Source organism: Scomber scombrus, chromosome 17 (genome assembly GCF_963691925.1).
Source record: "Scomber scombrus chromosome 17, fScoSco1.1, whole genome shotgun sequence".
Lineage (NCBI taxonomy): Eukaryota > Metazoa > Chordata > Actinopteri > Scombriformes > Scombridae > Scomber > Scomber scombrus.
The window spans coordinates 18,542,020-18,563,563 of record NC_084986.1 but is presented as its reverse complement, the minus strand read 5'-3'; the positions used below and the strand labels follow the sequence as shown (position 1 = coordinate 18,563,563).

At 40.8% G+C, this 21,544-nt stretch overlaps 1 protein-coding gene across 2 annotated transcripts; it reads left to right on the top strand.

The window, feature by feature from the left end:
* The first annotated feature begins 8,406 nt into the window (after window positions 1-8,406).
* mideasa (mitotic deacetylase associated SANT domain protein a) lies at window positions 8,407-19,769 on the top strand. 2 transcript variants are annotated; one of them, XM_062437409.1, is made up of 13 exons: window positions 8,407-8,886; window positions 9,339-11,132; window positions 12,797-13,012; window positions 13,941-14,292; window positions 14,384-14,450; window positions 14,587-14,714; window positions 14,828-14,931; window positions 16,118-16,193; window positions 16,350-16,438; window positions 16,934-17,077; window positions 17,303-17,431; window positions 17,637-17,800; window positions 18,665-19,769. In XM_062437409.1, exons 2-13 carry the CDS (start codon window positions 9,597-9,599, stop codon window positions 18,921-18,923), a joined length of 3,264 nt encoding a protein of 1,087 aa, XP_062293393.1. In that variant the 5' UTR covers window positions 8,407-8,886; window positions 9,339-9,596; the 3' UTR covers window positions 18,924-19,769. The 2 variants fall into 2 exon arrangements, with proteins under 2 accessions (XP_062293393.1, XP_062293392.1); XM_062437408.1 differs by having other exon boundaries at window positions 14,587-14,729.
* Window positions 19,770-21,544: the final 1,775 nt, after the last annotated feature.

Below are 21,544 nucleotides of genomic sequence, written 5' to 3'. Positions count from 1 at the left end.
CTCTCAGCTCTGTATACTTGGCTCTTTTATGTAAAGCAGTTGACATCAAAAGATTTGGCTATGCTGAAGTGCTTGCCCCTTTGTTAAAAGACATTGCTGTCTTGGAGCGTGATGGCATCTACATTTCCTCTGTTGGACAAAATGTCAGAGGAAGTGTGTTTTCTGTAGCTGCCGACAATCTAGGGGCACACTCAATTTGTGGACTAGTGGAAAATTTTTCTGGACCATTCATTTGCAGATTTTGTCTTGGACAACGATCAGAATTTCGTATAAAGGAGGTGAGGTCTGGTGTATTTCCTGCTCGCACCCAAGAAGCATATGCCGCTCATGTATTGACTGTCAAAGAAAACCCTGCTTTGACGCACTGTTTTGGTGTAAAAAAGGCTTGTCCATTGACTGAGAATCTGAGCTACTTCCACTGCGTCACTGGCTACCCACCTGACATATTACACGACATTTTTGAAGGGATTGTTCCCTTGGAACTGGGTCTGTGCTTCAGTGTTTTCATTTCTAAGAAATATTTCACATTTACTGAACTTAACAGTGCTATCTCACAGTTTCCATATAAATGGGCTGACAAGACTAACTGTCCTCAGCCAGTGCCTGCAACCTTCTCCTCACGAAAACGGATTGGAGGAAACGCACATGAAAACTGGGCCCTGATACGGCTGTTGCCATTCATTATTGGACACAGAATACCTTTGGATGATCCAGCCTGGCTTCTGCTCATGACTTTAAAAGACATTATTGAGCTTGTTGTTGCTCCAGTCCATAATGAGGAAAGCATTGCATATCTTGACTCAAAAATTTCTGAACACCGACACAGATTCCAGGAAGTGTTCCCTAATGAAGAGTTGATCCCAAAACACCACTTCTTAGAACACTACCCTGAATTGATAAAGGCATTTGGACCTGTGATTGCTTTTTGGACGATGAGGTTTGAAGCTAAACATAGCCAGTTCAAAAGGATTGTAAGGCATACTGGCAACTTTAAGAACATACTCTTGTCCCTGGCTAAGAAGCACCAGCTTATGATAAGCCACCACCTGCATTCCACAACAGTTTTGCCTGCTCTCAGTGTTGTAAGAGTAACAGCAGTTCCAGTGGATGTCTTGCATGTAGATATTCAGGAGTCAATTAGGCATCTATCTCCTTCTCAGTCTCAAGTTCAGCTGGCTAACACAGTCACCTATCAGGGAACGAGGTACTCAAAAGGCATGATTGTGGCCTATAGTTCTACTGCAGGTCTTCCTGATTTTGCAGAGATTGTGCAGATTGCACTTATTGGGGAAAGAGTGCATTTTATTGTGAGAACACAGAAAGCCTGGTATGATGAACACTATCGTGGATATTATCTGGAGAAGACGAACCAGATAACTCTTGTTGAGCAACAAAGCCTAAGTGATGTTTGTCCTCTGTCAGCCTATATTGTTGCAGGAAAGCAAATGGTGACATTAAAGCGTCATATCTGTCTCCAGTGTTGAGTATCATTGTATTATAACTTCATCTTCTGTCTTCCTAGAAATGGAGCAAACTGTGAGATTCCGAGTCCTCATTGATCATGAAGTAAAGAAACTAACTCTCAGCACTGGAATACCTTCAACTGTGGACGAGTTGGTTACAGCTGTCAAAGAAAGTTTTTCCATCGCCATAGATATAAGTCTTCAATACAAAGATGAAGAATTTGATGACTTCTTCACCCTGACCTCTACAAATGAACTGAAAGATAAAGACACACTTAAAGTTGTGTATGTACCCATAGACTTAACGATGACACTTGTTCCCCAGGAAAGCACCCGTGATGCTTCTGATGTCAGCCCTTTATGTGAATCTGTGAGTCTCTCTGGGGACTCAGTAGATACTGTGATTTTGAGTCCCTCCCCCTCTGAAAGGCAGAGCCCATGGCCTGCTGTGTTTCCCATTCCAAATTTCTCTCACAACACTGAACTTGCGTTGAAACAAGGAAATGAGATTTATTTAAGAGATGGCACCCTAATGACATCACCATGTGTCAAATCAGACATCCTAGAGCGCCTGGCTGAGGCCATGTTTTGCTACACAGCTTACCCAAATGATGCCCAGAGATCTGCAGTGGCACAGGCACTAGTAGAGAAGCATCCCTGCTTGAGGGAGCCCGGATCTTTTAATGGAACTTACGGGTGGCAGCAAAGCCTAAAGTACAAATGTGGAAACTATCGGACAAAACGGAAAGCACTGGGAAGCCCTGAACTCCTAGTAAACTCACTGAGTTACAAGTCAGAGGATGAGCGAAGAGCTGCTAAAAATGTCAAGAAACCAAAGAGGGCAGAAGTGAATTACCTGCCCTCACACCCACATGGTGAAACAGATGACACGCTTGAGAATCTGAGACTTGACCTAATTGCAGCCTGTCAGAGAAAGGACTGTGCCAGGAGCATCAATGATATGATGGCCAGAACATACAGTTGGAGAAGAATGGAAGTGGTTGCCAAGTCTCCTGGGGTGGCAGAATTTAAGGAAAGATGGCCTGCCCTCTTCGAACCATTCCAGGTAAATGATTTATCATTCTATTTTTTAAGTTTTTTTAAGTTTCCATTGTGACTTGGACATGACATACTAGACTCACTTTTTGCATGAAAATGTATACTAAAGCCCTTAATATCAGTCAACATGTGCTGTCTTACAGATTAATGAAGAGTTCCGAAGGTGCACTGCTGTTCCACTGGAATCAACATTTATGTCCCAGCTGGACAGGTACACTCCAAAGCTCCTGGAGCTCTTCAGTGCAAAAGGAGGAGTGACTGGTCAGCGCATCAAGAACTTGTTGATGGAACTGATACAGGTGGGTTAAAAGTGGTTTAAAAGCTTAAAACTGACTGTAATCATGCTCTAAAGGAATAATGGTATCACAGATTTGGAGTAAAATTGACAACAAAATTCATTTATTTATTATTCTTCTATTAACACTAGGACCCAAGTGCCTCTGCAGTGATGAAGAGAGATGTGACTCTGAGATGCCTCATAGAGTACATGGGAGAGAGTGGACAGGAGCTAATCTCTGACTACTGTGTAAGTATTGTTTAGAAGCAGGTTTGGATCAGTCTGATGTCTCAGTCTGAAGCTTAAATTGGGTTGACTTTTATGTGATCTGACTGAACCAGCAGTTGTCAGGTGGAGGTCGAGCATGAAGCTAGTTGGCAGGAGCCCCAGGATAGCCGATTAGCACGGCACCACAGAGTCTTGTGTTTCTGTTTGCCCTAAAAAACAAACAAACAATGCAAACAAAAAATACTCCCCTTAAACAAGCATTAAAACATTTTAGTATTAGTGTTTGTTTGTTTGTTTGTTTTTTTAAATTCTTGTGGTTCTATTCAGGTTTTTTAAATGCAAATTAAAAATGGCAATAAAAAGCATGTGGCTGGACATGCATCTATTGTATCAAGTTTAATGTACAAGATCTCAAATTCAAATTCAAAAGTTTTCAAAATGGTCTTCACAAAAGTAATCATTATCTGAATTAAATCACACAACTTATATTAAATATAAAATTAGATTATAATTTTTTTTAATTACTGTTTTTGTATCTCAAAGGGAACTGCAGAGACCACTGTTCATGAGGACCTGAAAATGAAGAATATGAGCATCTACATCTGCCGTGAGCCAAATGCAGTAGGAATCATCATTGAGGGAGTACCAGTACTTACTCATCTTGGAAACCTGGCCAAAGCATGCTGCCTACTCCTGGGGTTGACATATGCACTTAATCTTGAGTATCCGTCCAAACTTTCCAAAACATTTGAGGTGTTTCAAAGACTTTTTGTGGGACTGGACACACTGCGCCCAAAACCAACCCCCAAATTCATGACTCTCAAAAACAAGCTTCTAGCTTAGGCAGTCAGCCATGAATGTCAGCTTACACTTATGAACAGCTATTTTCTTGTCTGTTCAAAATCATTATACATTGTACACTGAGTGGAATTCTTCAGAATGTTGTAACCGTTTGTCCTGTTCAGGTTTTATACAAAGCTGCAAGTCATCGTTTCTGGTGTGTAAATTGTTACGTTTTTTATGTTTTATACACACTAAACTGTGAAGCTGCAACTGGTCAAAAGGTGGGATCTGTGAGTTGTTTATATGATGTACACAGTAAAAATGTACTCTGAATAATCATTGCCACTGTTTGGATATGGCTTGTGAAGTTGTTTTTATATTATGTACATGGTAAACAAACAACAACAAAAAAACTGCTGTGAAGGCGTTCAAATGTTTTATTAATAATATGTACACAGTATTTAAAAATAATCTGCAGGTCTTTTTTGTATGTTTTATACACACTAAATTGCCCCACTGTGAAGCTCCAGCTGGTCACAAGGAGGGATCTGTGAGTTGTTTAAGTTAAAATGTTTTAAAATATACACACTGAAAGACACTACTGTGAAGGGGTTCTGCTTGTGAATTGTTACAGAAGTACAGATAATCCTAATGTTAAATTGTCTTAGTAAGAAACTTTACTGTGAATGTTCGAAGTAAAACTTGAGATGCTGAGGTCATGCATTCTTTTATGCACTAAATACTGATGTTCTTGACTGTTAATACTGTCCAGCTTATTGACACGGTTTGGATATGGCTTGTGAAAATGTTTTAATATGTATACGGTTAAAAAAAAACTACTGTGAAGGTGTTCTATACAGCACTTTAAAAAGTTGAGGTCATGCATTCTATGCACTAAATATGTATGTTGACTGTTCATACTGTCCAGCTCATTGCCACTGTTTTGATATGGTAATGATTTAATAAAGGTCTTGATTTTTTTATTATTATGCTTACTAATTATTTTAAGCAGTTTTCATTTTCAAAACAAAGAAAGGGTGAATTGGTCAAAATTAATAAAATAGAGTACAAAAAATATTTTTTCATTTAAATGTTACGTATTTTAATTAAGCCTTGTGTGTTTAATATGCTGATGTTTTTTACATTGATTTTACTCAATTTCTTGGCTTTTTCTGTAAACGCAACTTAATCTTTTTGCTTACCTCGAAATGCATATTATTAAGTTCTCCTTACTCAAAATACCAATTAGTTGACTAAACTTACAAAAAGTGGTTGGAAAATGTTGCCTTATTTTTATTGAGTTAGATCTAGGCAACAGTTTTTGCAGTGTGGGGCACCAAAATCACTGCAGAGCTGCAGGGGGCGTGGCAGAGAAATCTGGTGCCCTGACAAAATATTTTTTCTTTTTAAGATGTTATAATATATTTTCTATGTACATTTCCTAAATTTGATTTTATTGTTAAGTTGTTAACTTTTTTCACAGATTTTATTTTTCAAAAATGAAAAAAAGCAAAAACAATATTTTCTCTATTCCATTGTGATTTCACATATTTTGAATCATATGTATGTACAATATTAATAATTAATATAATTAAAATGTTGGAAATGCGAAATTCAAATTTAATTGAATAAATAAATACATTTATTGTTATTCTAATTTAAATGTATTGTCCTTGCCCTTCTATTTTATATCTCCGCTCACAGTGTCATGATCATGACACTTTTGGAGACTTTTTATGTATTTTTGGTGTACCAATAGATATTCCTCTTGCTACAGAGCCAGAATTTTTTTACATTTTTTTTAAATGTATTGTCCTTGCCCTTCTATTTTATATCTCCGCTCACAGTGTCATGATCATGACACTTTTGGAGACTTTTTATGTATTTTTGGTGTACCAATAGATATTCCTCTTGCTACAGAGCCAGAATTTTTAGGCTTTCCATTGCCATCTGCAAGATGGATCCTGAAATCCTCCAGATGGAAAATCACTTTTATCCCTGTTTCAACCAGGCCCAAACATTCAAGACTCCTGTGTTTCTCCAAAGTCTCCCAATGCCCCCCTGGAGCAGCCAAGGGGTAACAATCAAGCCTACATACCTGTTAACCCCCAGCAGCCAAGCCATCCTGTTTCTCTTCCAGCCAGTCACTCCAGCTTCCTCTTAGCATCTTAGCCCACATACAGGGATGCACTCCAGCCAACATCTTGGCCTGTACTCCAGCCTGCTAGCCTTCAGCCTTCACACCGGACTACTCTCAACCAGCCTGCACTCCAGTTGATTAGACTCACGTTCATGAGCTTGCAACCTGCCTGTCCTGAGTTGATTAACCTGCTATCTACCTGTCCTGATCCTGCATTCCCTGAACCTGAGGAGAACAACTGAGGAGCCACCCTGATGTTCAGCGGCCACCCTTTGAAAGGACTCTTTTTGACATTTTCATGTGGTACCATGAGGTCTCCAAAAGGAGGCATGGTCCCCGTAGCTCCCAACATCACTGGTTCTCTCAGTGGTCCAGCACCATACAGTCTCCACTCGATAGAACCACCACTGATGCCTATAGCCTGTTCCTGAGCCGCAGCAGTCACCAGTTCCTGTGCTGCAGTAGTGTCCTGTGACTGTGTCTCAACAGCCTCCAGTTTCCCTGGCTCCACTGGCTCACCTGCCAGTCTCCCAGCTTCCGAACTCTGGTCCTGCATTCCAGCCACCGCACTCTGATTGAAGTCCTGAGCAGTTCCACCCATCTGTCCTAGCATCTGGTTGACCTCCACAGTGGTTCAGCCTACATTGCAGGTCTCCAGAGTGGTCTCGTCTATGTCGCCAGCTTCCACGTCATCCTCAAGAGTGGCTCTGCATTTCTGGTTATGCCTCACTCTCTGGTTCTCAGGTACCTGCTCAGGTACTTACCAACCCAATCTTCCCCCGCCTTTACAATAAATAGCGTGTTTTTATCATATCCCTGTCTCCTCACCGCTGCACGTGTCTGCAGTTGTGTTCAGCCGCTCCGTTCCACATCACTAACAGTCTGAAATAGTGTTTTTCTAAAAAGTTCTGTGTCACTGAAATACATCATATCAAGTGCAGAAAATATCCAGTGTGTCCACATTTGGTGCAAATATGCATTTAAAAGTTTATATCCTGTTCAGGCTTCAACAGTTTGAATTAGTAAATCAAGTGGGTATCTTCTACAGTTATGTCTTTAGATATGACATTATGACCTTTTTGACTGTTGTTCTTGCTGAGCTGCAGTGGAGGTATTTTCATACTAAAAGGCCTATAGTTAACATTTTGCACAAAACAAGGACTGTGGATTTTGACTGTAGTTTTAAGACAAATTTGAAAAATTGTGAAGTATCCTGTGAAGTAATTTGTAAAACAGACTCACAAATCATATATAAAATCTAATATTGCCATAAAGCCTACTCATTGACTTGCACACAATAGTATGATACAAACTATGGGTTATATTAAATTGATAGTTACCATGGTATGTATGGCAAAATCTGATGCTAGAATAATATGTATTGTTTCAACCGTTTTTGGAAGTACAATAGAGCATTCAACTTTAATCAGTTATTCATATCTTATTTGCCAGTTATGAGAAATATTATAGCATGCAGAAAATGTGCATATAGTTTGTCAACTATGAGTCTGCAAAGTACATATTTTGACTGACTGACTTATATTAACCTTTTAAATAAAAATGCTATGTAAAAGCTTAAACATATGCAAGGACATTAAAGGCATAATGAAATACATGAATGAAGTGACACACCTTCATTGCTCTGCCCTGTGAACGTAAGCATGCTGCTTTCACAACATGGGAATAAAGTCCTATGAATTACCCACACTAGTTAGTTTCAGTTGGGTGCATCTGGCAATAAAGAACATGACTCATGTCATGAGCAAATGTATTTCATAAGCACAGGGGGGGATTTTTTTTTGGATGTTTCACTTATGAAATGTCTCAATTCACATTAAAATCTGTAATACATGCAAAAAAAAAAACCAGACTGATAATAGATCCCATTTTGGATGGATGCGATGCACACATGAATAAATATGTTATAACTCACATTCATCAGTTTTAAAAATGAACGAAAGATGTTCCAATGAAATGAATGAAATTAATTTAACCTAAAAAAACATCCAAATGAATAGAAGTGTTTACAAAATGTTAAAATTTGAATTTTGTTTTTGTTTTCATTAAGTAGTTATAGTTAAGTTTAGTTAAGTTTCCTGTATGTAGTGACTCATACAGTTTCCCAGTCCATGTTTACCATCCTGTGTTTTTGTCAATCACTTGCAAAGCATCTTTCATTGCACATAAATAAAGTTGTATTGGTCGAATAATAGGAATTCTTCACAAATGTCAAAGGCTGGAGGGACACATGACCTAATGTCTCAGTAAACGGTGTCAGTGTCCGCGTGACGTGCTGACGAGACACCGCTTTACGGGTCAACCGTGACAGCAAAACAAACGTACACGGATACAGTAATGGGAGTGGCCAGACTATCGGATTGGATAACAGGATGCGAGTTGAGCTGTTTTGGGGTGAGGCGCACCACTTTGAGGGTGCACAAACTTTCTGCGTGTTTGCGCAGTTTTGCAGCGCTTCATATACTCCGGATAAACCAAAATAGCAACTTGAAGGTCCGCTCGGCTCGGTAGCACCACACTCAACTGTGCGGAAATACCATCGCAGACAGCTGCACGTCGGAGTTTTCACACACTCGCTGTGGTCTGGGCTCAGGGTTAGTTTACTCGTTGATGCGGGGAGAAAGTTGTGGACATGTTTTCCTGGAAGTGCTTGGCGTTACGGATGCAGTGTGCAACATTGTAACGACACAGTAAATGAGCCTTTTTCCAGCCCGTCCGGATTGTGGATTATGTTTTTGCTGGGTTGTAAACTCGCCCGTTCGCCATATTGTGCGCTGTGAAACTCGAGGGAAAGTTGTCAAGAGTTATGACATTTGTTGCGCACAATCCCTTCATGGAGCTGCATGCAGTCGACTTTGATCGAAACCAAAGTGACTCCATGGAGCTGACCATGGAGAACCCCGTGCACCATTGATAAGGTATATCCACCCTGTTTAACTAATGCTTGCTGATCTGCTGTCTTGCTTAACAATCACTCTTCAGAGCGCTTCCTTATTACTGATTTTTAACATAACACCACTGGCTATCGCTCGGGTGATTACACGAGCCCCTTCGTTTCCTGTATTTCTTGTTATGCCAAATGGCAGCTAGAGTCAGCGCCTCCCTGCAGCCGCCTTCAAACTTCACCTTTTATAAACGTCCTTTCTGCACGCACCTGGACGTAAATATCGAAATATAGCTTTTGGTCTGCCAGCGTTCACTTCAACGGGCATGCTCTCTTTAACTGATTTTCACTTCACTCACTGGGCTATTTGCTTGTGTAGGCCTCAATTTCCTCTTTGCTGTAGACGAGTGAAAGGCGAGTGGGAACTTTTTATGCTTGTGCTCAGAGAAAAAAAAAAAAGACTAACCCCCTCCTTTCTCTCACAAGGTCCGGCACGATAAAGAGGATGAGAAGAATGGATAGCAAACCTCAGATTTGATTGCAGAAAGGAGGTTTGCATGCTCCCCCCACCCAGCACTTTCCTTTGGGATTTATGTTTCCTCCCAAATACCTCTGTATACACAATTAAACAAAGACATTTTCAACCACAGCCAGTGAACGCACACTACGAAGGCGATAACTTTGTTTTGCACGCTCAGAGATCAAGATTGAGAGCTCTGGCTCCAACGTTTTCATAACATTACTATGAGTCTTCCTCCTCAAGTTAATCCTGACAAGAGCGGCAAGCATCGGACTGCAGCCATGAAAGAGCCTGTGCAACATTCGGGGGAGGTTTATTATGGTATGGGACCTCCAGCTTTAGAGTCAAGCCACAGTGACTCCGCCAGCAGCTCTGTTGTGTATAACCCCGAGAAAGGGCCCCAGAGTCTACCGCACTTTCAACAGGCTGCTCCAGTAAAGTGGATGCACCAGGACTCTATACAGGCCCCCGGCTGGTCACAGGAAGCTCCTGTGCCAGGTTGGGGTCAGAACTTTGGCTCCTACATGGGTGGAGTGAACGTCCGTGGTCAGATGGCGTTCCACAAAGGAGTCCATGAAGGTGTAGCTCTGCCTATGGGAGAAAATCAACTGCAAGGGCCTGTTGAGGTTTACAGAGATGCCACTCAGCCTCAAGCTCAGGGGAGGGGGCTCGAGTGGGAGCAGCACGCCGCCGCAATGCACCAGGCTCAGCTGCAAGCCTACCAGCACAGCCACAAAGGTGTAGAGCTCCAGGGTCAGCCCCATGTGGCGCCTCACACTTTGCAGGGGTCCATGCTGCAGCCCTTCCAGGCAACTTTTAGGCCCAGCAAGCAACAGTTTCCATCTGGGTATTACTCAGTTTTTCCAGGCAACAAGGGAATGCCAGGCCTTGCTTACAGCGAGCAGCCTAAAACGCAACAGCAGCTGCTACACCAGATGCAACAGCAACAAATCCACCATCATCAGCAACAGCAGCGACAACAACAACAACAACAACAACAACAACAGCAGCAACAACAACAGCAGCAGCAGCAACAACAACAGCAGCACCAGCAGTTGCATCAGCAGCATCAACTTCAATTGCAACAACAGCAGCAGTTGCAGCAACAACAGCAGCACCAAATCCAGCAGCATCAAATGCAACAGCAGCAACAAATGCAGCAAATGCAGTATCACCAGCAACAGATTCAGGAGCGGCAGCAACAAATGCAACAAATACAGCAGCAACAATTGCAGCAACCAAATGTGCCACAGCAAGAAACGGCACAAGTTCAAGTGCAACCAAAACAGCAACAAACCCAAAACTTTGCAACCTATCATTCTCCTGAACCGTGTCCACCTGACACCGGGTCTAAAAAGAGCGACGTCCAATCGGTGGAGCCACAGCAGGAAACGGAAGTCCCAACCAGTGATTCATCAACCGTATCTGACCCCTGCCCTGAAAAGGTCACCCCAGATACTGCAGAGACCTCTGATTCAGCTCCGGCTGCCCCTCGACGCTCCCGTCGCCTTTCCCGAGATGGACAGTCCCCACTGGGTCCCCCTGCGACAAACATCTGGTCTCAAGCCCCCAAAGATCCTCCACTTTCCCAGAATGGAGTAACAGGCGCACCAGCTACGAAAGGAGGGGAAAGCCATGTGGCAACAGGGGGAGTCATCCAGAGCACCCGTAGGAGAAGAAGGGCGTCCAAAGAGATCAACTTGGAGACTCTGGCGCAGAAGGCATCAGAAATGGAGTCCCTGCCTGCTAAAATAATCAAGGTTAAAAACAAATCACTTACTACACTGGTGCTGTATGTAGTTTCTTATTTATTTATAACAATTTTACAATTGAAGAGCGACTTAAATACTTTTCAGGCCCAATTTGCTTAAAGAAAAATTGCAACGGCAGCGAATCTGTGCATGTGAGAGCAACATTTCTCATCTGTCAAAGTTGGCAAGCAGCTGTACAAAGAGGAAGAACCCTGTTTCTGTGTAGAACTTCCCTATGGTTTACAAAATCCTTTTTCTTGGGCTTGTTTACTTGACTCCTACAGCTGTGGAGTCTCAGCTATAGAAGGCCGTTTCCAGTGTGCAGAGTCATACCGTACACGTCGTCATGCAGCAGATAGTGGCACAACCCGAAAAACAGTGATTGTTGAACGATTCCTCCTTTTTGGATTGGAAAGATTGCTCTCATTTTATGGCTGCTGATAGCTTTAACCTTGTTATTCAGGATTTATGATGTTTACATTTAAAGCGGCACACCCACTGGAATCGGCGTCTTCATTTTCTCTTGAGCAGCTTTTTTAAACAAACGCTAAACAAACACACACACACACAAAAAGTTGAATTCAGTTTTTTTTCTATGTCAGCACAAGAATATTTAGTGCTCTGCCCTGAGGGGGTTTGAAGGCTTGTCGTGGGTTTTTGTGCAGAGTGTGCATGCTGGATGTACAGTTGGAGTAGCTTGCATGTCTGCACACCTCCACATTCCTCAGGCTCTTTCCCAGTCATTCAGCAGATCTAGGGAGGGGCCGAGCTGTCAACCTGCACAGTTACACTCCTGTGCTCTCCAACACACACCAAACAGGTTTAATATCGCTGTTCACAAGGCAGTGCTGTTGTGTTGTGGTTAACAGACGGAGCCTTTCTAGGTTAAGAGAAGAAATTCAATTGTCAAGGTTGATGATAATGGTTCATTCTTAGTATACTATTCATCGCCACTATCAAAACTTAAGATCGCTGAAATTGCATCAGCTTGACCAGAAATACTAAATAGGCCTGCTCATTCTCTCAAGACTATAGAAATATGTGGCAGGAAAGCAACCATGTTTATGTACTTAAAAACAAGTTTTATCTGTATTTTACATATGACAGAGACGGCACTGCAGACTTTCAGGTTTTTCAAGCTGTAGAAGTTGGAAATCAATCAGGCAGAGCCTGAAAGCAAAGTAGGCAAAAAAACTATTGGTTTTCAGTTATGTAAATTAGAGCTGAGACAGTGGGTTAATTGATCAATGTAATCCATTGACTGAAAATTAAATAGTGACATTCCAGTTGTTAAATCAGCCAAAAATACCAAATATGCTCTTTTTCAAGCATGTTAAATGTGAGGATTTGTTGCTTTTCTCTGTTTTATATCATTGTAAACTTTGGGTAATACCAGATCACCTTGTGCTCGCATAAATTGTGATGGCCATTTCTCAAATTTTTTTTTTAGTTTTCATATGCTAAATAATTGATTAATCCACATAAAAAAAATAATCTCTAGTTGCATGTCTAATTCATAAAAAATATAGCATATGAAATTCCAGTTATGAAAACATTTAATTATAGTAAAAAATCCAAGTTTTTATGTGCACTCACACCATCTTCTTCCTCTTTATATTCCTCTGTTTCTGTTTTGCCCGCTACTTATCCAATTTCCCTCTCGCCCTCAACAGGAAGACGGCCCTTCAGGCAGGCAGGCCACCATGGTGCCTCTAGTCATCCCTGTGTCTGTGCCAGTGCACAGGAGTCAAACGGATCCTCAGGGCTCCTGGCCTTTCGGACGACTTGGCCAGGCTGAGCGGCACGCGGGGCAGTCCGATCGCAAACCTTCTGTCATCGTGGCTCGCCGGCGATCTCTCAGAAACTCCATGACCGAGAGTTATGGCCAGGTGAGTTCTGTCAGGAGATAATGTTTGACTGTTGGGTGGTTGTGATATCATTTCAGTCTGGTTGAAATCAGTGATAGTTAGGAATGAAGAATGATCAGGCTCTTAAGTTTTCCACATTGTCTCTCTCTGAAACGCTTACATCTTTAGCTTGCACACACCACAATGAAACATTTACCACAGAGACCTCTGGCTGGGATCGAACCAGGGACATTGCAGTTTTGTGGCATGGGTTGTAACCATTTGACTACTAGGGTCCTACATGTTTGTGATTGTTTATTTACACTCAGACTTACCCCAAGACCCCTTTTTAAAATGCAGGTCTGTGCCAAATTGTTATTGATGATAACTTAATCTTGCACAAAAACATGACTACACTGTCAATATAAATAAAGAACATGTGTATGTGTGTGTAGGGCAGCAGTTTGTCATACATATAAGCTAGGAAATCAATGTTTAAGTAAGCCTGATTTCCCCTGACACATAACAGAATGATCCCAGTCTCTTCCACCCAGTGAGGCATACAGTTTAATAATTAAACTTTGGTATCAGGTTGGTGCTCGGTATTGGTTGGTACCCAAAGCCCAGATATCAGTGTAGAGACAAATTGATGCATCCCAAAGTTCCAATAGCTGGACAGAAGGCAACCTTTTGAGATTTTAGCCCTGAAAACATCCATTGAGGAGCGGCAAAGAATTTGCTGCTGAAAGCCAGACCAATCAGCAGTCTATGAAGGTGTGGTTGTATGTTTTTATGATAATGTGACTCACCAACTCTCCAAAATCCTGCACTGTGTGAACTATTGTTTTAAAGCAGGTGTGTGCGTTTATTATGAAATCAGCTTCAGCAACAGCATCAAGGTTATCCAGGAATGAATTTAGGAGAAATGTGACTTAACCTTAAAATTAACATTAATCCTCCTTCAATCTAGGATGGGGAAAATGATGCAGGGCTGGATGAGGATGGAAAATCCAAATTTAAGCGCCGGCCTCGCCCAGAACCTCTCATCATCCCTCCTCCCAAACCATCCACCTTCATCCCTCCATCCGTTTACTCCAGCATCACTTCCTACCAGAGCAACCTGCGCTCCCCTGTCCGTCTGCCGGACAACCCCCTCACCCTGCCCCCTTACACGCCTCCGCCCATCCTGTCTCCTGTGCGGGAGGGCACGGGACTGTACTTCTCCACCTTCCTGACCAACATCGCAGTGAGCAACCAAATCCTGCCGCTGCCTCTGCCGCCGCCGACACCCAAGACTGCATCTCGAAGTCTCCTGCGCTCCAGTAAGTGTTGGTTTTTGCTTCTGGTGTTCTATAGGTAATTCTGCCAATGAGATAACATGTAACAGCTTTTTTATTTTTTTATGTTTTTCAGCAAGTTCAGATATCACACCTCCGGTCCTGCCCTTGATTTCTGATGCCACGCCTGTTAGCCTCGAACCGTAAGTCAAATTAAAAAAATTAAAAAATTAAAAATCTGAGGTTTTCAATATAAGACAACAGTTGTGCAAAATTGTCTTCTATACTTTCTTCAGCGCAACACTCTGCATCATTTAAATTTTTATTCCCATTGTCCAGGCGTATCAACATCGGGCAGAAGTACCAGGCAGAAATTCCAGAGATGCAAGATCAGTCCTCTTCCCAGCTCGACCTGCACAAGGCTGACTTAGTTTGGGTCCCTCTGGATGAATCCCAACTTAAACATGGTGATCAATACAGCAGTCAGTATCTCACATTACATGTCATTGACTGACCATTGATTTGTCTGTGTGTGTGTGTGTGTGAAATTTAATGTGATTTGTCTCCCCCTCGTTTCTAGTGGAGGATTTGATGAACATGGCTTGTTGCAGCGTGCTCAGCGGTGGAGGAACCAATCAGGAGCTAGTTTTACACTGTTTACATGAGAGTGGAGGCAATCTGCTTGTGAGTATAGTGACCTGTAGTCACTTTAGCATCTTACTGAAATTCTTTTTGAAAGGTTTTGGTAAATCAATCTTAAAGGATAGGTTCACAGTTTCTCAAGTGTTAAACAATAGTCAGGTGGTCGAACGAACATTGAAAAAGGTTTTTCTTACTGTAATCATTCAAATCATATTTCTTTATATAGCGCCAAATCAAAACATAAGTTAGGTCAGGGCGCTTTTCACATAGAGCAGGTCAATTTACAGGGACCCAACATTCCCCTATGAGTAAGCACTTGGCGACAGCAGTAAGGAAAACTCCCCTTCAACGGGAAGAACCCTCGAGGCAGAACAGGGCTCTAGGTGGGCAGCCATCTGCCATTCCTCCTGTTCACATTGGCCATCAAGAGATCCCTTCATAATGCACTTTCACTGTGATAGGGAACAAAATCAACATCCTTCCTTTTGTGCAAAAAATATATTTGAAGAGAATATGAGAACTCAGCCGTCCATATTAGTCAAATCAAGTCCATTTTTTTCAAAGATACTCTTTTTGTTATAATCCTTCCACAGCAGCTGAACAGCAAAACACTGTCATCAGGATACAAAGAAGGATTTTTTTTACTAAAAACCTGTAACTGTGGAAGATATCCACATTATTTGAGTAAGTGAGACAGTGGAAGCCTCATATTACCTTCAGATAAACTTTTAAATACATTTTTGTGTGATTAGTCATCACTTACAGTGAAGCCGTACCCTTGCTGTGATATGACAGTGTTTATATCAAACAGCCCCCACTGCACTCAGCCACAGAGCTGAGCAGCTCTATGTCACTTGTTTTTTCAAAGTTTATTATACATGTCTCGTGTCCAAACAACTTAACACTTGACAGTGCACCACCTTTGGTCCCCAGCTGTACATTCAGCAGGTATGATGTAGTTTCGATGAACAGTTCTTGAGATATGCGAAGGTCATACACACATGCTTACAGACAAACAGATTCCATGCTTCATAATTATAATAAACAACTTCAAATGACAGTAGCAGAATTTGACCAAGACCTTGAAAGGTATTAATTTACATGAATTATTGAAATATTTTTGCAGTTTTATATGCATTACTGTTAAGTGTTCATATTTGATACACTCACATGAGAAACAATGGCCGTGATTGATTTGCTCACTGTGGTTAATCATGTTGATTTTAAGGTGACGCTGGAACGTCTGATGCTTCAGGATCCAATCTTCCCCAAAGGCCACCACCTGGCAGGTTATCACTACTCAGGTGACTATTAACATTACAGTTCAATTGAAATAATTTCCATTTCCTCACAGATTGTCTTTCTCTTTCTGATTTTCTACCTCTTTATTAACGTTTCCTCATTCTCTTGTGAAAGAGCACATTGAATTGTTGTTACTTCTTCATCTGATTTACTCGCAGGCTCCGACAGCTGGACTGCAGAAGAGAAGCGCTACTTCAATAAAGGGATATCTGCTTACAGGAAGGACTTCTTTCTGGTGCAGAATCTGGTATGCTAGTTAATTGTACTCTGTTGTATTAATAATTGCTCTCATCCAACACAATCAGTGAGAGTAAATCCAAAAATGAAATGTATTTAAACGCCACTAAATCTTTACCACATTAATTATGAGGATGTAGTGTAATACTGTAAAAAAAAAAGTAATGAGGATAAAGATGTTACCAGCCTGTGTCTCTGCATTTCACAGTGTCAACGCCAGATTCAAATGTATTGAAAAATGTGCTTTTGCAAACAGGAAGAGGACTCTCTTATTTCAACACAAACAAAATGTAAATGTTTCAAAAAGTGCCAAAGACAAGAATCTTAGACCAAATAAGCCACATCCTCTTTATGATAGGAAGTCACTGGGCTACTGGGAAATGTTATAAAAACGTATGTCAGGCTTGGTTTTTTTTAATATGCATTGAAAGAATACATAAATGTGTCATTAATTTATAAGCTACAAGGCAACAAAGGCGTAATAGTGCATTGTTTTATGTTGAAGGTGCGGACCAAGACTGTGGCTCAGTGTGTAGAGTTCTACTACACGTTCAAGAAACAGGTGAAGATCGGTCGCAACGGCATTTTAACCTTCGGCCCTCCACACTCACCATTGGATAAACACGCTGAGGCCGTGTTAGACGTTAAGGTAGAGAGGAGCTTTAAAAGTATTAAAAATGTTCAGTTAATGTCACAGAATTTGTGGTTTAAACCATGTTTTCATTTTCTGAGCTATGTTACTAGAAACTGTGTTTTTTCATCTTTGAAATGTACTTCAGTCATGAGGAATCCTTTCTAATCCTCAAGAGTGTTGAAATCAGAATTTGAAAGGTTTTGTAATCTTGTGTTTTTTCTTGCGTTTGATTCATCGCAGTGTTCACAGCAGCTGAGACCGACTCAAGGCGAGGCAGATGGGAATGATAAGAAGGATGTTTCTAATGACCAGAGTCAAGAGAGCACCCACCAGGCGAGGGTTGCTCAGTCACTACAGGTTCATGACTATGTAAGTGTTTCACTATGAGACTACGAGACAGTTCATAGACTAATAACTTGTTCCTCAAACCACCTTTTCTATTTGCAAAGATTAAATATAGGCTAAGTTTGGTAAATATATACATTTATGAGGATATGTATCAGGCTGGGTGAGCTTTTATTTCTGCTGATGTACAAAGTGGCAAACAAACACCTGCTTATGTTTGGTACTGCAGGCAGGAACAGTGCTGATGCTTAAAGAGCCGGGAAGCGTGAATAAGGAGGTTCACCACACGGCACCTCACAGGCCTCGGGCTGAGCCGGCAGCAAAGAAGAAAGCAGCTCCAGCGAAGCCCCCGGCTGATCCTGATGCAGTATTTCCATGCAAGAAATGTGGCAGGTACGGCGAATTCATCACAGAGATATCATTATTTATGTTATAACTTAGGCTGTATTGTGATGTTCTGTATGCTGTGTTAAGAATGTTTATTACATTTGCAGCTGCAGTTAAAGAAGCTCTTTGTCGTTTAAATTTAGCAACATGAGTTTTTACCATATTAAGATTCTTGCGTCACTAAATTACAGGTTATAGGTAAATAACAGGTTGTACACCACAAACCAGTTCTAACACAGATTAGTTGTTACGAAATGTTTACAGACGTAACTGTTGCGTAGCTACAGCTACAGAGTACACTGATACTTGAAATGGTCTTTAATAATGAAGACTGGGATTATAATTAATATAACTCAAATTACAAAACATTACACTAAATGATTAAATAATGTAGGTTTGTTCACTAACTCAATATCCTCATGTGATCATGTTTAAATTCACACCTGCAGTTGCATTTAATACATTGATTGGCCTCCTGAAAGTGTTAATTTGACATTTCTGTTACAACTCATGATGCTACAACGACTTCCTGTTTTACATAGTTGATTGATTTTTAATCTATGGTGCCACAAATGTTTCCATATGCCTTTCACACACTCACTGAAATTTTCTGGACATTGTGTTCACATTATATATGTGAACACAAATGCTCAAATTAGTCGGACCAGACATTAAACAGGTGATCCATGCTCAGCCTCTCATGTAATTAAATAGGCCTGAAAAGGTTTTACTAATACAAGGAATGAGTGATTATTAACACAGTAGAGTTAAGTAGATTTTATAGGCATATTCTATTTACTATATGTAGTGGTGCATTATACCAAACAGCTGTTATTGTGTGTGATGTCGCATCATCTTCTCGCATTATAGGGTGTTTTATAAAGTCAAGAGTCGAAGTGCCCACATGAAGAGTCATGCTGAGCAGGAGAAGAAGGCTGCAGCGCTGCGTCAGAAAGAGGAGGAGGAGCAAGCAGCAGCTGCAGCCCGAGCCAGAAAGGCAGCGGTGGCAGCGGCGGCAGCAGTGGCGCATCAAGGCGGAAACGGGAATGGAGTGACGGATCAGGCGGAGGCCAGCAGCCAGGAAGACTCATCTGAGGGAGAAGATGATGATGACGAGGACTGGCACTAAGAAACAATATGCAGGGGGAAAAAATCAATGAGAGATGGATTGATGAGTAAATAGAAGGTAGAGACGGAGGTCTAATTAGAAAGGGAGGAAATAAAAAAATAAAAAAAAAGATCTCCATGGAGAGCAGAATAAGCACAAGTCTTCCTGTTAACCCTTCACACTCCTTCCCATGGCTGATGTTGGCTCTGTGTGACCGTTATCCAACTTCACACCCATCATCCAGGAAGTCTCACTCCACATTTTCACATATTTGTATCTCTTAAATATTCAGAGGAAGTTTATTTTTTTGTAAATGCACTTATAATGTACGCTTCTGCTTTTGCCAATATTGCCTTTTTTATATCCTTTATTTAATTGAGTACATGTCAAAATATTAGACATTTTCATCATGTGAACTTTGCAATGGTCATTTGATATTTTACAAGATAATCAGGACATCTGTTAAGCAATAATAAATCAAGATCAAAGCAATCTTTCACTTTATGGTAGCAGCCCTTTTAAATAATGATGGAATACGAGTTTGTATTTAAAATCTTTTTCTTAGGAAAGTACTGTGTCGTATGCTGCAGATTTCCCTATGATTTTTAAGTTGGTTGTACACTTATTTTTTTTACAACTATGGGACCTTTAAAATTAAAAATGTACAAAAAAGTATATATGAAATTTTCCATATATTTATGATACTGCATTTTGCAATGATTTTGGTAATATAAAAAAAAAACTAATCATGTCAGCTGCAATATGACTTGTGAATTGAAAAGTTTATTAAAATCTCTGCTGTTGTGATGAAATGTCTTTATTTTTCCAGTCACATGGAAAGTGTGCAATACATTGTTGAACCAGCAGGTGGAGGCAGTGGTTCAGTTTGTTGCAGGATATTTCCCTCACACACAGGGTTGTGTATATACAAATACAGATTTTGTTATCTGTTTGGGTAAAAGTAAAAAATAAACTGATACATGACTTTAACAGGCTATATTCTCAAATCTTAAATCTTTTGGCTTTAAAAGCATTTCTCTGCAATGCAAGACAGATTTACCACAGTTTGTAGGTCTTATTCAGTATGCCAGGCAGGCTCTACAGGCCTATCATTCTCAGATTAAGTGCTGGAAAGCCAACTCATCCTCAGCCACAGGGGTGTGGTAAAATCTCGCATTTATCAGTGGTGACATAATTCAGCCATAAAGAGTAGTGGAGCCTGTCGCCCTTAGGAGATGAGATACAAGGCACATTGCCCTGAGATCACGGAGGACAAAATGGACCTGTATCTGTCTCCCACTCAGTACTGACAGCTCTCATTTTCTTTCCTGCTGCTGTAGAAATTAGCTGGAGAAGCTGATGTTCAAACACAGCTGGTTTTAGTCAAGGTAAGAGCAAGAAGGAAATCGACTGACTTCACTGCTTGATGTGGTCCCTGGATTGTATTATACAACAAGAGAACTTAAAATAATATCTATAATATTGGACTTTTGTTATTATCAGTCAGTTCAAATTCCAACCCAAATAGAAACATAGTTAGTGCTTATAGTTAAATCTTCACCTTCTCCTAGGTTTTCAAGTTAGTTACACTATATTTCAAAGTTAGTACAATTGTATTCATTCCTGAATACGATACTCTGGCAGAAACATTAAATGTTTAGGGACTGTACAAAAATGATCAGTGTGGGAAGGTGGGATCATTTTTATATTTCACTTTTTAATGAAACATTATCAACATGTTCTTGGAACCCTCTCTTTCACTGAGAAAACAAACAATATCTCCAATACTCAATTCCCTATTAATTATCACTGTTGCCTAATGTTAAATCACCCTAAGCCTAACCCTCCATTAAGGTCCTGTGTATTCTGTAAACTGACCAGTGGGTGTAACTAACAGAGGATGCACCTGCATTATCAACCACAAAACTTTAATTCAGTGTAATTTGAGTTCAGTGTCATGCTAAATAAATTATTTATTTTAAAATATTTTAAAATATATAAATTAATTTGTTTTTACTTAGCATAGCATTTTGACAATATTTCAAGTTAAGTTATGTATAGTGTGAAATAAAATGCAAATATAAATCGATTTGCTGTTCCAGCCTCCGTAGGACAAACATACATACAAGATCCATTACCACATTAACCATTTCCAGCTCCACTGGTCCATTCCAGCAGATGGCGGCGATGCAACAAAAAAGGGGCAGTCAAAAGCAAGAATGTAGGCTAACCCTGTTGCTACTTTTTCTTTGCACAATTGCATGTTTATATTACTGTTATCAACACAGACTCAGTGCACAAGACAGTGTGCTGTCTACAGTTAGTTCTGGTCCCAAACCTGGGTAAATGGGAAAGGTTGCATCGGGAAGGGCATCCAGTGTAAAACCAATGCCAAATCAAATATGTGCATCATAAATCAGATTGACATAAAGGATCGGTCAAGGACTGGGCTACTGACGGCCACCACTGCTACTATTGACCAGCAGGGTGCTTGTGGAAACTTCTACTGTTGGGTAAAGAAGAAGGAGAGGGTGAAGGAGAGGACGAAGGGCAGGAGTGCGTAGGTGAGAGTCTGTACTCTGAATATCGGTAAAGGGGGAGACCAGGTGGAAGGGGACATGGGTTCAAACTGTTCCACAGTG

Coding starts and splice junctions, on each gene's coding strand:
- mideasa (XM_062437408.1), top strand. CDS start 9,597: ATGAGTCTTCCTCCTCAAGTTAATCCTGACAAGAGCGGCAAGCATCGG. Junction 13,013..13,940: donor TGACCGAGAGTTATGGCCAG/GTGAGTTCTGTC, acceptor CCTTCAATCTAG/GATGGGGAAAATGATGCAGG. Junction 17,432..17,636: donor CACTACAGGTTCATGACTAT/GTAAGTGTTTCA, acceptor TTGGTACTGCAG/GCAGGAACAGTGCTGATGCT.